The sequence below is a fragment of the Cyprinodon tularosa genome, unplaced genomic scaffold (genome assembly GCF_016077235.1).
Source record: "Cyprinodon tularosa strain WSP-4 unplaced genomic scaffold, ASM1607723v1 ctg84, whole genome shotgun sequence".
Lineage (NCBI taxonomy): Eukaryota > Metazoa > Chordata > Actinopteri > Cyprinodontiformes > Cyprinodontidae > Cyprinodon > Cyprinodon tularosa.
This window is the reverse complement of record NW_024039607.1, coordinates 356,643-374,765: the sequence shown is the minus strand read 5'-3', so window position 1 is coordinate 374,765 and position 18,123 is coordinate 356,643. Positions and strand designations below refer to the sequence as shown.

Here is an 18,123-nt window from a genome sequence, read left to right as displayed (position 1 = left end):
GAGTTTCCATCCTTTTTTCACTGTACGACTGTTTTCAGATTATCTTGTTAATGATCTGTGACGTCTCTGGCAGGTACCTGGTCCACTGTCTGCAGGCTGATCTCAATAACTACATGCCAGCCTTCCTGGATGACCCTGAGGAGCATAATCCACAGAGGCCCAAGATCGGTAAATTTAGAGAGAAACACTGATTTCAAATAGCTTTTAAACGTAGAGTGACGCTCTGAATTTCCCTCATAGTCAATAATTCCTTCTGAGAGACACACTCACTTCTACCATCTATGGCTCGTTTCCCAGACTCTTGGTCTCAGCATTCGCCTCAATGTTTCATCCTTTTATCCAGTGATCAGATGTGAGAGAAGAACCTGAAAATACTCGAGCTTTTAGACAAAATTATTCAAACTGACCGAAGTTTTATTTTCATTAACTTCACAGCTTTGTAGTTTGCCTTGAGTCCAGGTTGCTACAGTATGAGAAATAAACCGATGAAATGCAGTTTAGTGCAAAGTCCAAATGAAAGTTGAGCTAAATCATCTTTCTGTGATTATGTCTTGTTTCACTCTGATAGTCTGATTAAATTAGCTGGGATCAAAGTATTTTTTTAAATCACCAAATGTGCAGCAAATTAAATGTTAGCTAAAGGCAATGATTTACAACAGTTGGAACAATATAATCAAACCCCTGATCTCAGTCATATAAAGTAGTCCAGAGTTTCCCCTCAAACTCTTGCTTTTTTTTGTTTTCTCAGAGGACGTTCTGCACACGCTGACCGGCGCCATGTCGTTGCTCCGGCGCTGCCGGGTCAACGCCGCCCTCACCATCCAGCTCTTCTCGCAGCTCTTCCACTTCATCAACATGTGGCTGTTCAACAGACTGGTGACCGACGCCGACTCTGGGCTGTGCTGCCACTACTGGGGGGCCATCCTGCGGCAGCAGCTGAGCCACATCGAGGCGTGGGCCGAGAAGCAGGGGCTGGAGCTGGCTGCTGACTGCCACCTCAGCCGGATTGTCCAGGTAAAAACAGACGCTTTGCTTTTTTTTATTTTTTATTATCAGACTCATTTGGCCTCTCTCTAGGATTTATATTCATGACTGGATACTCACAAAAAAATTATTATGTTTTCTTTACAGAGGATATGGGCAGAAAAAATGAATAAAATGTCCAAACTGTCTGGAAAAGTGTGAAGTTTGAAATATGTAATGCTTGAAACCATGACTATAAGAGAAAAACTTTCCTTAAAAGACTGTTTACCAGATTTCCACACAGCCTGGAAAAGTCCAATGTTTTTTCACAGCGGCAGAATGTTTACCTTGTTGTTTTGTTTTTGTGAAGGATATTACCATATTTTCATGACCACAAGGCGCACCGTACTAAAAGGCGCAGTCTCAGTTATGTGTGCCATTACTGTATTTAACACACACATAAGGCGCACCGGACTATAGGGCGCGGGTTTTATATACAGGTACATGTCCTCTACTACGTTTAAATACCTCTACTGCGTATTTAAAAATAGAGCGGGAGCAAAACTGAGTATGTTTGTGATTTATTCATGTATTTATTATAGGGTTGTCACGATACTAAACTTTTCAACTCGATACCGATACTAAGGAAAATATTCAATACTCGATACCATTTTCGATACCACAAGGATAAAAACAAAGACTCCAAAATTCAACAGAAATATTTTCATTAATAAATAAAATACAATAAATAAACACAATAAAGGTTGTATGCTGTGCATAATATTATGCAAGCTTGATAAAAAACTTATAAAATTCAAATTAAGTGTTCCTTCCTTGGCTATGCTTTGCACACATAACAATGACACTAGCCAAACCAGTTAAGAAACAAAAATAAGTCTTAGCAGCTGCACCTCTTACAAAAAAAAAGTCTGAAACCGAAAAGAGCACAGAATTATTCAATCACACAGTGTTCTGAAAGTGCATTGTCCTCTTTTCTGCACTTTAGACGAATGGCTGCTTAGGTGCCACTGGTGACGGCACTATATCGATACTTTTAAAAACGAGTATTGTATCTGGATACAACATTTCAGTATTGATACTTGAGTTTCGATACTTTTGACAACCCTAATTTATTACAAAGTATTAATCAAACCCATCAAAGTCATCATCCTCTGTTTCTGAATTAAACAGCTGCACTAAATCAGACATGCCAGTTTCCCCTTCTTCGCTGTCAGAGTCACTTTCCGTGCCGTGCGGCTCCTCGGAAATGATGCCGGCTTTTGCGAACGCTCGAACAACAGAGCCAGCAGACACATTAGTCCAAGCATCTATAGTCCATCCGCAAACTGTGGCATAACTTGCCCGGCGCTGCCTTCCACTTTTCGACAAACTGTGGTCTCCGTCGGTCATCCGTCGCTCCCACGCCGCTCCTTACATACACCTCCCTCAGCTACGCTTTCATCATCTCCTCATCCATCCAGCCCTTTTCATTTGCCTTAATAACGACTCCAGCTGGAAAAGTCTCTCTAGGCAAAGTCTTTCTCTTAAAAATCACCATAGGCGGCAGTTTCTGTCCATTTGCGTGGCAGCCAATCCACGCCCACACTTCCCCCTTTAATGTTCTCATGGCGGTCTCAACAACGTCCGCAGTAAGAACACACATAGTGCGCACCGCTCAATAGGGCACGCCGCACATTTTGAGGGAAAAAAAGACGTTTATATGTGCCTTATAGTCGCGAAAATACGGTAGCCTTTCACACTGGGAAAAAAATAGAAATCTAGATAAGTCATTTTTTCCTAAAATAAGTGCATTTGTTCTTGGATGGAGGAGGTAAGAGACATTTTGCCAATTGAATTTACATTTAAAAACAGAGAACACAATTGCATCGTCTTATTTCAACTGCGTATTATCTAATTATCTTATTTTAAGAGTAAATTTACTAATCCATTGACAAACTATCTCATTTACCTACTCAAGTTAAGGCTAAATACACTTAATTTAAGACATTTTTACCTATTTCTAGATTGTTTTTCCAGTGCAGAAGCTCCAATCAATGTGATTTATACACTGATTATTTAGTTACGTCTAGGGTTGTCACGACACTAAACTTTTCAACTCGATACTGATACTAAGTAAAATATTCGATACTCGATACCATTTTCGATACCGCAAGGATAAAAATAAAAACTGTAAAATTCAACAGAAATATTTTCATTAATAAAAACATACAATAAATAAAAACCAATAAGAACAATATTTTGAGGTTGTATGCTGTGCACAATATTAAGCAAGCTTGATAAAAATCTAACAAAATTCAAATTAAGTGTTCCTTCCTTTGCTTTGCACACATAACAATGAGTCTAGCCAAACCGGTTAAGAAGCAAAACTAATTCTCAGCAGCTGCACCTGTTACAGAAAAAAGTCTGAAACTGAAAAATGCACAGAATTATTCTATCACACAGTGTTCTGAAAGTGCATTTTCCTCTATTCTGCACTTTAGATGAATGACTGTTTAGGTGCCACTGGTGGTGGCACTGTATCGATACTTTTAAAAACAAGTATTGTATCCTGATACGTTTCCGTATCGATACTTTTTTGAATATCAATTCTTTTGACAACCCTAGTTACGTCAGTTATCAATCCTTTCATCAGCCCCACATCTAGTTATTGTTGATCATTGTCTGTTTTTCTCTGCTATACAGTCCATCAATATATGTTTGTCTGTCCTCTCCCATTTGAACCAATGTGGAAAAAATATTTTGTGATGTGATTTTAATAGAAAGGAAAAAATATCAAAATGTGTTGAACATTTGAAAATGTTTAAGAAAACCTTTGATTCATCACCATATCTGCCCCATTTTAATGTGTTTTTAATTTTGTCCCCTACAGGCCACCACCCTTCTCACCATGGATAAATACTCCCCGCAAGATGTGCAGATCATCCACAACACCTGCTTCAAGCTAAACTCCCTGCAGCTCCACGCCCTCATGACCAACTACCGCTGTGCCCAGGATGAGCCGTACATCCCGCCTGTAAGACAAACGTACCCTGAGCACCACTGTCATGTAGAACAAAATGACTGCAGGACCGCCAACCAGTCAGCATCTCCATGCTGTGCTTTCTCTGTGTTAGGATCTCATAGACCATGTGGTGGCAGTAGCAGAAAACACAGCAGATGAGCTGGCGAGGAGTGATGGCAGAGAAGTGCAGCTGGAGGAGGATCCGGACCTTCAGCTGCCCTTCCTCCTCCCAGAGGACGGCTACTCCTGTGACGTGGTGCGCCACCTCCCCAACGGCCTGCAGGACTTCCTGGACCCGCTGCTGCAGAGAGGTACACCAAACCTAATTTATTTCTATTAAGAAAATATTTAATGCAAAAGAGATTTATTGATTTCAGCATCTCTGGTATTGGAAGTAAAACATAAGGTGACGGTGTGCGTTGCAGGGTTCTGTAGGCTGACGCCGCATCCTCGCTCTCCTGGTACCTGGACCGTCCACTTCGAAGGAGCCGACAATGACAACCACTTCTCTGCCCCTGACAACAGCGAAATGGTACGGTCCAAAATGGGTTTTTATCTTTTTATTTGACATGTTTGTCTTTATTCTTAAAAAAATGGTAAAAAGATATAAGATAAAAGAGCCAAAACAAGAATAAACCCTCCGTCTCTTAGAGGACAATCGTTAAATGTTGCTTTTAAAAGCAGGTAGGTCCTGGAATCAGCTGGTGTCACACAGAACACTTAAGCCGGGCATACACTGTATGATTTTTTTTTTGCCCTTTTCGGGCCGATTCTTCAGTTGTGCGAGAACTTTTTGAACGATGCGACTTTCAGGGGTTAACGAGGGGCGATCAGCCTCTCACAACCAAACATCAAACATGTTGACCCTCATAAGGTCGCATCCGAGCGTCAGGCCGCACAGTGTGAGAACATGCATGGAGAGCTGTGGACTTTCAAACCCTGTGGTTTCGTCGTACAGTTTGAGCTGTAGCTGCGTGCAACGATTGAAACTAACGCACAGCGGATGCCCGGCTTTAGAGACCTGTAACTCTGACTCAGCCAAACATTGGAGGCTGAGCAACAACAAAAAACAAAACACAAACTCTGGAAACAGCAGAATGAAGAACTCTGTCTGAGATATCTGCCGTAACTGAGAACTTTTTAACCCTCTTTTTTAGGGCCGGGTAAAAAAATCTATTTAATCGATTTTGAATCGATTTCTTTACATTTTTGAAAAATCGATGTCTAGGGAATGAGATCGATTCATTTTATATTGACCCGCATGACGTTCACATTCAAATATGCAGGAAAGATGCACTCAAGATGACTTCAAGCCAGACAGCTGCAACCATAGCCAATAGGTTGACTGAAGACATTAACAAATGGGGGCTGACCAGAAAACACCCTGTAGTTGTTACAGACGGCGCTGCAAATATGGTTTGTGTAGTGAAGTTAATGCAGCTCATGCATGTCTGCTGTGTCACGTCTGCTCGCTCGAGTGAGGCTTCACTTTTTCACTTTTCACAAACAAGTTTGCACTTATGAGACAGTTTTATTTACTTCTCATGTTTAAACTGTCTGATTTACAGGTTCGCGCTTTCTGTTTAATGTGACAGGAAAAGATAAAATACATGAGTATTTTGAAACACAGTTGAACCGCTTTCATTATTGTAAAAACAGATCGAATCGAAATCAATCGATTTAGAACTGTATGAATCAAAATCGAATCGATTCAGGACTTTGGCGAAAATACCCAGCCCTGCTCTTTGTCATTAAATAATTGGAACTCTCTATTACAGAGTTCAGGAGTTAAAGGTCTTTGCTTGAGTTTCTTATTCACTTGCTTGTTTCTATATTTAGCTTTTTAGCTTTAACTTAGTTTTTTCCCCAAAAAGATGTTTCATCATATTTTTTTCTTCTTCTAAAATTAGAATAGATAGAAAATAAGTAGGAAAACAATATAATCCTCCTGAGATACTAAAAGCATGAAGATTCATTAATCAGGAGGACTTCATAATAATAAAATGGTCTTTATTTGCAGTTCAGTGCAGAGGCATTATTGATCTGGAGAAGTTCATGTATTTAGCTGCCATATATAACCAGAAACTGTGCAAAGTAGAGATAAAATGACTAGTGATTATTTAATATTTAAAAAAAGAGAATCTGACGAGGCTCTTTGGGTTTCTTTTAGCAGCCTTAAAAATCTACAGACCTTTTCTATTTTATCACCATTTTTCACTTCGTGGTTGATGTGATGAGATGTAGCACATAGTTTTACTAAAAGGTTACTAAAAGTTTTACCGGAGTATCATCCTCTGTGTATTAATACTGTCGCCTACATGACAACTTATGGCCTTCTTTTGACGATGGCTTAAGGTTCCCCCTCCTCAGCTGTAGATCTCTGCCACTCTGTCAGATTAAAGATTCTTCTTCCGTTTTAACAAATGCAAAGAAATTATAGCAATTTTTACATTTTTTTTATAGCAGATAAAGAAATAAAATCATATTTTGTACAAACTCTTTGCTGGGTATCTGAGTTGTGCTGTAGTTTTATGGGGGTCTAGATAATCAAAGCCTTGGAAGATGTTTTTAAACCTAAAACTTTGAAATTTAAGCTAACCTCTTTGTAATCAGCTCCTTTATGGCGTTTTTGTTTGCTGAGAATAAAGTAGTTTGTTTTATCAGATTAATACAGATACTGACCACAGGTTTCATTAATAAAGTATTTTGAAGATCAAATTTATTTTTTCTTTTGCTTCACATCTTTGTTGGTTCACCACAAAACGCATTAACATGAGTATTAATGGGGTGGTAATACAGCAAACCTAAAAATTGGGGTTTCATTTAGAAGCTGTTCATTTGCTGCTCCGCTGAAAAAAATTATTTTTTCCTGGGATCTAATGGAAGATGTAGTTTTTCTTGCTAAAAAAGGTAAAACTGAGGAAAGACAAAGGAGCAGACAGGCAGACTACACGACTGACATAGTTTGACTATTTTTAGCGCCTTGTAAACCTGGAGGTTGCTTTGATTTGGGTCCAGAGGTTTTTGTGTGGTCCGCCAGTCGAACGGCACCAATTACAGCGACTCCAGAAACGGCTATTTACTCCTGAGAAAACTCGCTCCAAAACGGCGTGAGTGCACACAGTTTAATCAACACCCGTCAGAGTGGAGGAGTTGGTTAGTGAGCATGCAGCAGTAAATGATAGGCTGCACACACATACAGCCACTTCCTGTGTAATCGCTCTGTTTACCCCTGCTCTACTTATTCATGACTGTAGTCTCAACATAATGCCGGCGTCGCTGATCTACGGCGAGTTCAGGCAGACAGAAACAAACACATATAGTTGGGTATATGAAATAAAGTTAAATAGGAACAAAATGGCATTTTTAAAAGCAATATGTAGGAGCTGAACAGTGAAGCTGCCTCATGAAGGCTGAAGGAGTCACATGTTAAAGAAGAACCTAGAACCAGAACTAAACATGGAGAAGCAGCATCTAGTTCCTATGCTCCACTTATCTGGAACAAACTTCCAGAAAACTGTAAAAGTGAGTTTCTTTAAATCAAGACTAAAAACACATTTGTTTAGGATTGCCTTCGACTGTTCTAGTTAAACAGTTCAACTGAAACATATTTTCTTTAATCCAACTGTTTTTAATATTCTTTTTTGTTTCTGCATTTTTAATTTTATTTATTTTCTATTTTTTCCTACTTGCTTTGATTCTGTTTTATCATCCTGTATTTTAATCATGTAAAGCACTTTGCATTGTCTTTATACCGAATCGTGCTATACAAATAAATGTGCCTTGCCTTGCCATTAAAGGAAAAGTCCGATCAGCGAGGAATGATCAATGGATCATTATTTATGCCTAAAACCAAATACGATTTAATGAATTTAGCGTTAATCAGAAAAAAAAATTAAAACAATTTTCATCGAGATCACTCAGTCGGTTCCGGTTAAGTGTCGGTTCCGTGAAACAGGGGTTTAAATTTCCGGCCACATTTAATTTTTTCACCACCAGTATTTTATTTTATTTTTTTTTTTTACTCAGTAACGTGAGGGGGTTTTAAAAGTAGTGAAGCAAAACTACTTGGGTTAAAATTTACTCAAGTAAAAGTAAAAATTACATATTTCAAAAACTACTCAGAAAATTACAAATTACTCATAAAAAGTACTCAATTACAGTAACGTGAGTAAATGTAATTTGTTACTTTCCACCCCTGCTCATGACAGTCCTATTTTTCCAACCATTGTCCATCTTCTGTCCCTCTTTTTCTCGTCATGTATCCGTCTGTCTGTGCTGTCAATCAGCTATCCGTTTCTGTATGGATTGATCCAGTTGGCATCAGTTCTGGAGCTGACTGAGACTTCTGGGAAAATGTTGGCGTCTGGCGTTTAGCTGCTTAGAAACATTGGAAATTTGACTCTGTGCTTAGATGTGTCATGTCTGGATTTGATTGGTAGAAAATACCACTCAACACTTAAATGAAAAATGTTTTCTGGACGTTGTCGCAGCTTAAGGTCTCTAAATTAGCTGCTAGTTCAGATGTTGTATTTGTCTGTATGTTAGTAGTGTGACAGGACTCTGTTGGCTATCCTTAATGTCTCCAGAATGTTATCCAGAATGTCTCGGTCATGACGTGGGAACCTCTGCAGATCTGTTGTCTCCCCACCCAGTGGCCCAGCCCTCCTTAAATGAGCCCTGCTGTGTATAGAAGTGTGTGTATGGCTTTCTTCGTTGCCATGATGTGGTTTTCATTCTTGACTCGATTCCAGAGACCACAGGTCCCTCTGTGGTCTTCCCTTTCATCCTTCCTTCCTTCCTTCATTCCTACCCTCCCGTTCCCTTATCCCTCCCTCCTTTTTTTGACTCCGGTGTCTCAGTTTCCAACATTTTACGGAGGCATTTGGACGCTTGCTCCCTTTTTGTGGCCTTTTTAACCTTAATTTAGGAGGTATCTCCCTCTTTTCCTTTTTTATTCCTGAATCTCTCTCTCTCTTTTCAGGAAATGAGGAAGGAGCCGGAGGTTGTCACGGTAACCCTGAAGAAGCACAACGGCATGGGCCTCAGCATCGTAGCTGCCAAGGTAGGAACCGCTACCTTGAGTGTGTGTTTGTGGTTCAGTTTGACTGTGTTAGTCAGAGTCTGGTGTCTAAAAACGATGACCCTGATTATTGGAAAGAACAAATTCTTTGTTTTCCTCCAGCTGCGAGCACACGAAGCGTGCTGGACTGAGTGTTTTGTGTCAGATTGAGAGGCACAGCGCTGACAGAACAGGCTGCTCTGCTTTCACTGTTGAGTCTGACAGCAAAGCGTAAACTAAACACTGACGTTGCACAGAAACGTCTGGACAAAAACCTGCTCTGTTCAGTTTGCTGCTGGCGTTCGGGGATGGTTAACCTGGCTGCAATCAGGGGCAGTTTGTGGGTTTGTTTTGACAGCTTATAGGAGGCTTTTAGGTTCAATACCTGGACCACCATATGGGCTCAACAGTTATTTCTGACATTTTATCTTTATATAAATTGCCTCAACCATTTATAAGTGGTTAAATCTGATTATTAAGGGAGTTTTCCCCCCTAAATCTATGATTATTATCTGGAGGATTAGTGCACCAATGTTTAGTTTGCTTCAAACCAAATTTAAAAACCCCATGAATTCACATTTCCTTTTTTCCCCCCTAATGTTTAAGAGTTCTGCATAAAATGTGCAAAAAAATCTAAAATCAAAACTTAACTTTGGATCCAATGAACATTCTCTTTAGATTAAAATTAGTTTTTTTTGGGAGGTTTCAAGGTCAACTTTAAAGGGAAAAGGTTTTAGGATTAAGTGGCAACTCGGGGTAAATGAGACAAAGCGTTGTTTAAAAGATGACTTGCATTCATATAATCAAAGGAAAACGTCTTTTTCATCTTTGTTACAGAAGATATAATTCATTTCACTTGCATCACAGGCCTCCTGAATTTAAACTCCACTTAAATATGATGCATGGCAGCGCCTTCCTTTCATTTTGATTCGGCCATAATCACTGCACCCATTTATGGTTTTATATTCACCTTCTAGTTAGGCGGGCGTGCTCAGAGTTGACTAATTTGAATGTTTAAGAAACAAAGGATCATTACATGTATATTGATATAAACGAAGCATTTATTTCTTTTTGTAGTGTCCTACAAATTGGAATCGGTTAAACTCTTGAGGTAGACCTAATTTGTCCCAGAACCACACTTTTACTTTTGTTTTATTTAAAAAAATAACAGCAGAATCCAACATTTCAGTCCAGATTGAAATAAATCTGTTATTTAAGTAGAATTGTACTCATTGAATGTTGATGAGGCTTGGAGTTTGAGCAAGTTCTTGATGAGAAACATTAGGAGACTTTGTCTTTTTTGAGGAGAGTGAGTTTCCTGCCGGTTGAGAGCTTTCCTGTGCGGCTGTTTGCACATGTTGAGTCTGTGTGTGGGGAGGAAGGACGTACGGAGGAAACCTCCTCGCTCCGTTTATTTTCAGAGCCGTGTGTGGACGTCTGAGGAGGAGGCGAAGCAACACGAGTGTGAGATGGGGGGGGAAAGCAGGTGGAGCACATTTGATCATGCAGCTGCTGGAGCTGACGGTAAACTAGGCTGATCTCTGTCCTATTATATAACGCTGTGTGTGTGTGTGTGTTTGGCTGGTGCAGCTGCAGCAGCGCTCCACCTCAGTCTGACCAGCAGCCGCCACAGCAGACGCTTCACCTCTTGGATCGCCGCCTGAACTCACCATTTGACAAACACTCTGCAATTAGGAACATGTGGAGGAATGTAGCTGCTCTCAGGAACATTTGTGGAATTTACCTCACATTTTTGGAGACATTTATGGGACTTTCCACGGCTTTTTTATAATTAATCCTACTTATTTTCATTGGATTTTCCTTTTTCCCAGCTTTACTTTTTTAATATCAACTGCATTAAAATCCTTTGAGGGCTTTTTTTGGTGCCAAGTTTGGGAATTCGGAGTTCTTCCTCGTCTCACGTCTGCGTGTGTAAACATTGAATTTAAACACAGAGCCGAATGGATTACCGCTAGCCGGAGTAATTGGGAGGTGTTGGACTTGTCGGCTCATGTTATCAGGTTGAGGAGCTTGCTGGGATAAAAGCAGGTGTTCACAGTTTGCGTCCCTCCACCAGTCTGGACTTGGCAGCGTGAACTGGTTTGGATAAAGCTTAGCAAAAAGCAGCAACATGTGGTTCTCAGTAGTGGGCAAGAGAGACCAGGTAACAGCATGTTTACAGTTTGTAAGTTTATACATTTTTTTCTGTTTTTAGGAAAAAATCAAATCTTAAATGTTTAATCAGAATGTTTTAACTCTACCGTGCCCCATAGATCTTTTTCTTTTTCAAATGTCCCACTCGGAGACCTTCAGGTGGCTTGGATAGACGTGCATCAGACAGACGTTAAGCAGAGTTTTTGATCTGCCGTCATCCAGTGCAATGACCTCCTGGTTTTTCATTTTTTCACTGTTGCTTTCAGGGCCGTTCTGCTAGTGGTTAGACAGGTGTACGCAGGATTTGAAGACGCTTGTGGAAATGTGCTCCAAAGATAGAATTAAAAGTATTTGAAAATTACCATCAAAATTAACCTCTCAAAAATTAATGGTTGACATCATGTAGAACGAATGTAATACAGTACGATGAGACCTGCCTTTTCTCAAGCATGTCTTTATTACTGCTGTTTTTTGAGTCATGTTTGAACTGATGCAGCTTGGTCTGTGTTCTGCTCACCCAATTTTATATATTCAGAAACTTGAGGGTGTTAGCTTTCAAATAATATATTGCACATGTAATTTGGGTTTACAGTTCCTAAGTTATTTCCTTTTCCATTTGGGTATGCAAAGTAGGCGAGAATTTCCCGAAATGAGGTGGATGTTAAGAGGTTAAGATGAACCAGAGATCAAAAATAGACTTTTCTCACCAGGTAAATGTTTTTAACTCATTTCCTTTTTCATGAAATGCATCAAATCTGAAAGCAGATCTAAAGAACTCATCTCCAGGGTTGAAAAAGTGTATTTCTCATGGACATTTCCTCTTGTTCTGTTAGTTTGTCGCACAGCAAACAGAAAATAATAAAGAATAGTGACTTCATATGTTAAAGGAAGAATATCCAAACTTATCTTGGTCTTTTTTTTAACCAATCACCTCTCTAACCTCAGAGGTGGATTAACCAACATTAACAGCAACAAATGTTATTATTACTTAAGAATGCATTTCAATTAGGCTTTTTCTGCTGAATTGCTTTATTTTAGCAGGATTTCTATGTAGGAAAGGTAATTTTAAGGTAAAAGTTACCCTTCTGCTAGCTAACCGGTATGTTCAAGTTTAGGGTCATGAACTTATGTCCTCACATTTGCCTTCTGGATTTCCTGCTAGTGAGCAGAAGCGACGCTCCCACGAATTAACACAAGTTATTCAAACCCTGCACACTCATGTTTGTTTGTTTGTTTGGTTAGAAACACTGTTAATACGGCTGTAATAAGACCAGAACCTTCAGAAGTTTCTCTGTTTTCAGATTAGTCCTTGACAGCAGAACTTCTCCATGGATTTAAATCCATTCTCTCTTTGATATTGTTGAATTATGATGATTAAGTGAAACTCGGCCTCCTTAATGAGCTCCTGGATGAGTCGATGATGAACCACTCCTGGGAAGGCTGACCACTGCTCACTGTTGTCTCCATGTGTTTGTCATCCTCTCACTGTGTTTCCTGGAGTCTAAAAGCCTGGAAACCTTTTAACCCTTTCCGTACTGATGGATGTCAGAGACCGTTTTACTTCTCTGGAGTTTCCTCTAAATGGAACTTAAAAAATATTTGCCAGGAAGTCGTGTATAATGAAAATTTATTTTTTCTTCTGCTTGTATCAAGGATTTTTTATTTATTTTTTGTCGATCAGTTGTTTTACATCAAATGTCATTACTTTTTCTTAAACGCCCAGAATGGTTCGAACAGATTTTAGATTTCAACACTGAAAAAAATATCTAGATAAGTCATTTTTTTCTTAAAATAAGTGCATTTGTCTTTGGATTGAGAAGGTAAAAGAGACATTTTGCCAATGGATCAAGACAATTTACCCTTCAAATAAGAAAACATAATTGCATTGTCTTATTTTAAGAGCATGCTGTCTAATTGTCTTATTTTAAGAGCAAAAATACTCATTCCATTGGCAAACTCATTTACCTACTCGAATTAAGGGTAAATACACTTATTTAAGACATGTTTACTAATTTCTAGATCCTTCCAGTGGATATATGAAACTATCATTTGAAAAAAGGGATGTTCTGTTCATTTAGCTTTCAATTATCCGACAATACAATTACTTTAATCTAACAAAAGTAAAAAAAAAAAAAAAATCTCTTAAGGAAGGGGAAAACATTTCCTAAGGACTTTAATTTTTAATCTAAGGGGCGCTCAAACAGCATTATAATAAACTTATTTACCCCAATCTTCACCTTCTGGGATATAACCTTGAAGAAAGACCAGGTCTGTTTGGAAGAATGTCTGACAACTGAAATGGCAGATCAGGGAAATCTATTATGTTGGACTGCCTGGCTCCATTATCCTATGTGCCGTGTCCCCCTGAGGACAGCTGAACTAGCAATAATGCATCACAACATCCCCCAAAATGTTAAAAATACATAGAAAGTTTAGCGTATGCCAGCGTTTTAGAACATTCTGGGACGTCAGGCGAAGGCTGTCTAAATCAGTATGGTGTGACAGGGCCGTAACTACTGTATTTTCACGACCATAAGGCGCACCGTACTAAAAGGTACAGTCTCAGTTATGTGTGCCATTACTGTATTTAACACACAGATAAGGCGCACTGGACTATAGGGCGCGGGTTTTATATACAGGTACATGTCCTCTAATACCTTTAAATACCTCTACTGCGTATTTAAAAATACAGCGGGCCCAAAACTGAGTATGACTGTGCTTTATTCATGTATTTATTACAAAGTCTTAATCAAACCTGGGAGCTGGCCGTGAGACAGACACATCGCTGATGACATAGAGCGCTGTGATCACTCCTCTGAAACAGTTTGACGCATAAATAACTTAAAATGCAGAAATCTGCCGGCAGAATATGTTCGCTTTTATTATCCTGGTGCCTGCAGTTTGGATTATTTAGATGAAAAACACCTACCAGCCGCCGCGGTGAACCGCGAGGAGGCGACCGGGCCAGAGGCTGCCGCCGGTATGTGGGGGTCTGAGCGGCTCCGAGAGAACTAATATTAGAAGGCAGGATCGTAATCTGGATTAAATGACTGCAATGATTACGTTTTCAGGTTGACTTTCTCACTTAAAAACATATTAAAGCTACTTTATTCCCTCTGATCACAGCAAATATAGCAGCAAGGCAAAGAAAGGATAGAGCAGCTCCACCCAACGCGTGTCAGACACACTTTTGCACCGCGCAGCCAGAGCAGCAAAGCTGCTTCAGCCGCGCGTCAGAACTAAACTGGTTCAAGCAGCAAAAAGGAAGCAGCAGACGCGATTTTGCTGCTCTTGCTGCGTCCGGTGTGAACGTAGCATTAACGGCCGCTTCACACCGATGTCGAGCAGTTGAAGTTCCTTTGTCAGACCTCCCGGAATAACAGCAAGCACAGCGGTCATTTGTTTCACCATGTTTTTCACATCAGCTGTGAGATGGGCACGCATGGAGTCACAAATTAACAGCGATGGTGATGCGTGGAAAAAACCACCTGGTCTCCCTACATACACCTCCCTCAGCCACTCTTTCATCATCTCCTCAATGAGGAGATGAGGAGTTCTGTATAAAGCACATACCTGTTCTTTTAAACACAATCCACACCCACACTTCCCCCTTTAACGTTCTCATGGTCGTCTCAACGTCTGCAGTAACAACACACATAGGGCGCAAAACACATTTTGAGGGAAAAAATAGACATTTATATGCGCCTTATAGTCGTGAAAATACGGTAAATAGATGCTCATTGATTTAATCTGTAAATCAGAACAGCTTTACGTGAAACATGATGTGTCTCTTTCATCACCAAATAAAAACAGCTCGCCTCTAAATCATAGTGTGTCGCCTTTTATTCTTTTCTCTGATAAAATGAAGCTACATTGTGTCTGCTTCATCCGCCATGTTTGTTTTCTCAGAACTCATGTTCGATCTCAGAAGGTTTGGTGAGATTTCCAGTCCGACATCAGAGTTTATTTCTAAATAAAAATAGCGTATGTGTGTTGTGCTGGAGACAACACACACTCAGATGAAATTTGTCTTATCCCTGATTTTTTTCATCATCGTATGCCATGATGACATTTTTTTTAGTTTTTTTCTGTGGGAGTTGGTCTTTCAAATCAGATAAAGGGTCAAGTTTTTATTTATCTTAACTTACTTTTTTCTAGTTAAGTTTCATAATCACAATCATTAATGACATACATTGCTTTCAGAAACTAACTTTTATTTAAACCATCCTCTCTGGGGGCTGAACCTTATTTAAATAAAAGTTTAAGCTGTGAAACATGCTTTTAAATTGTTTAACAACAATAAAAATGTAAAATATAACATTGCTGAGAAAACATCTAAATGTCTAAAAACAAAATGTTAGGAACTGATCTCTATGGAAGAGCTATGGAAGTGGAAAATCTGCAATTTCCCAAAAATTTCAGAAAAAAAATAAGAATCATTGAATAAAATGTATTAATTGCCCACCTCTGGTTCGAGGCAAATGCTTAAAAGGGAATATAGTGGGAATCATTTTGAAATCGGCATCTTTAATCATACAGCACATTTTCTTTTCCTGCTCAATTAACCTTTTTTTAATTTTCTGAGCAGTTGAGGACGGAAGCTAAAAAACTCCTTTTAGACCAGAATTACTGTGCATTATCAGAATCTTTGCAAGCAATCTGTTTTCCTGATAAGAAAAACATAACTAACTCTGCATTCCCGTTTTCTTCTACTTGTTGTTCAGTTTCAATTGAAAGCAGAGCGCTTTGTTCTTAGATAAAAAAGCAAGCGCGTAGGATGCCATTTTGTCACATTTTATGCCAAACTTACTGAAAAATAAACATCTAGTGCGAATCGACTCTTTAAATCCTAGGATCTGATTGATTTGATATTTTTGGAAACTTTCCTTCCTGTTTGAAGGAATGTAGCAGCGTTCCATTTAATTCTCCACAGTGAAGCCTCGCTCACATTTGTTTGTTGACTGCTCAGATTTGTTCTTGAGGTGAAACAATAGCATGAGAGCGTCCCGCCCCCCCTCCACCCCCCATGAGGGAAGCAACAATGAGAGGATGTACTGCACACACACACACACGTACCGGCTTTCCTGTAAAGTTGGAGGTGTTTGCAGTGGGGGGAAAGTGATGGAATGGAAAGTGTGTACAGAGGTTTGTGTAGAAAACAATTGCATCATAGTTGTAGGAAATTTGCGTTCTGAGCAAATATTGCAAACTTGCAGAATCGAAGGTGATCTGTGCAGACATTGATATAATTTTCTTTCTTTCTTTTTTTTTTTCTCAGTGGTTTCAGAGGTGTGTTCTGAAACATTTTAAATGAAAATTAAGTTCTATCCTTCTATATGGAAGTGTTTTGTTTAATTTTGAATATATATATATATATATATATATATATATATATATATATATATATATATATATATATACACACTAGGGGTGGAACGGTTCACAAAATCCACGGTTCGGTTCACGGTTTCGTGGTCACGGTGTTCGGTTCGGTATATGTTGATTGTTACACTGAAATCCCATAAAAATTAATGAAAAAAAAATCCCCAAAAATTTCTGGATTGTAATTATTTTTAATGATTCGCGGAAACCCTGGATCATTTCCGCATGTTTTGCTGCTTTGAATTTAATCATCTCGCGCATGCCCTCTACGATCTCCAAGGAACTCAGAGGGGAGCAGACGAAGCCACAGTGGAGGCTGTAGGCTTTGCTTTGAGCAGCGGGTCTGGAGCGCAGCGGGGCGGAGCGCTGACGGAGTCTGTGGGATTTTGGGGTTAGCATGACATGTTGGTCGTGTTGCTGTTAGCATAAACAAAACATGTTGCACAATTCTTGCACACTGTTGAACTTTTATCCACAACTTTCTTTCCGCAGTCATCGTAGGTCACTCTAAATGCCAAGCGGTCCCATACAGCAGACCTATAAAATGCTGCTATGGCCACTCGCCATACCCATACAATTCTCCACAACAACTGATTTTATCGTGAAGATGGACCAACTAGAAGAGCGAGGTGCGAGAGAACGCTGTGACCCTTTTTCCACCTGGATCCCCGCTCTTTTTCGCCCTCATGTCCCTCTGTTGTCGCATAAACTTGCCCCCACTTCCTCCGTATCTAGACCCACAGCTAGTTTGCGATTTTTCCTCTTGCGTTGTGGCGTGGAATGACTTAGCTGCAACAAGCTCACTGTGACACACTGCTGTTGGAGTATAACCAGCCCTTAAGAGGTTGAGGATTTTATTGGCTAAACCAAACCTTCTGTGAAAAACTTCAAACAAGGTGAACATGGCTTTTTCTTCATCCGTGGAGTGTTGTGTGGAGCCATAGTGGCTGGGTGGATTGCTTATCGTTTTAATGGAAAAGCTCTACCTGCTAACTCCAGCTGTTCCGATGTTCTTTTGATGCTCCTTGACTTGTGGACATCTTTTTTTACTGTCAGAAATCCTGAAGGCATCTGTGGTCACGGCTCACTTGTGATAGTTTTTCTGCTTCCAGGTTGTGACCTTCGTTTTCTGGATGGTTCTGACGTTTAGCAAACTAATACCATCAGTTTTACAAAGGCCTTAAGAGAGCTCTTTGCTTGTACCCCTCATGGGATGCGTCTTATGCATAATGTTTGTAATGAGCCATCTTTTTCTAGACTGATTTAGGAATATTTGATATTTAATTTTCCCCCATAGAAGCCTGATGGCTTTTTAAATACTGACAGATTTCAGCTGTTTCCTACTAGCAGCTTTCTTCAGTACTTTTCCTTAAAAAGGCCTATTTCCTGTGTGTCCTTAAACTTTCATTTGCTCCTGCTCAAAGCAATCATAATCTTTCAGTTTTGTCCAATATGCAGCTAGTTGGAGAGATAAATAATAAAAATAAATGGCTTTAGATTATTGCATAGATATGTTTGCAGAAATGATATGAAGCTGAAA

The 18,123-nt window shown here is 39.5% G+C and overlaps 1 protein-coding gene across 1 annotated transcript in view; it reads left to right on the top strand.

The window, feature by feature from the left end:
• Positions 1–18,123, top strand: part of afdna (afadin, adherens junction formation factor a) — a 159,532-nt gene that overhangs the window by 93,026 nt on the left and 48,383 nt on the right. Inside the window, exons 18-23 of the mRNA XM_038272694.1 lie at positions 74–168; positions 749–1,014; positions 3,854–3,997; positions 4,098–4,296; positions 4,411–4,517; positions 8,970–9,050. Coding sequence (XP_038128622.1) covers positions 74–168; positions 749–1,014; positions 3,854–3,997; positions 4,098–4,296; positions 4,411–4,517; positions 8,970–9,050 — 892 coding nt within the window. The remainder of the gene's footprint in view (positions 1–73; positions 169–748; positions 1,015–3,853; positions 3,998–4,097; positions 4,297–4,410; positions 4,518–8,969; positions 9,051–18,123) is intronic.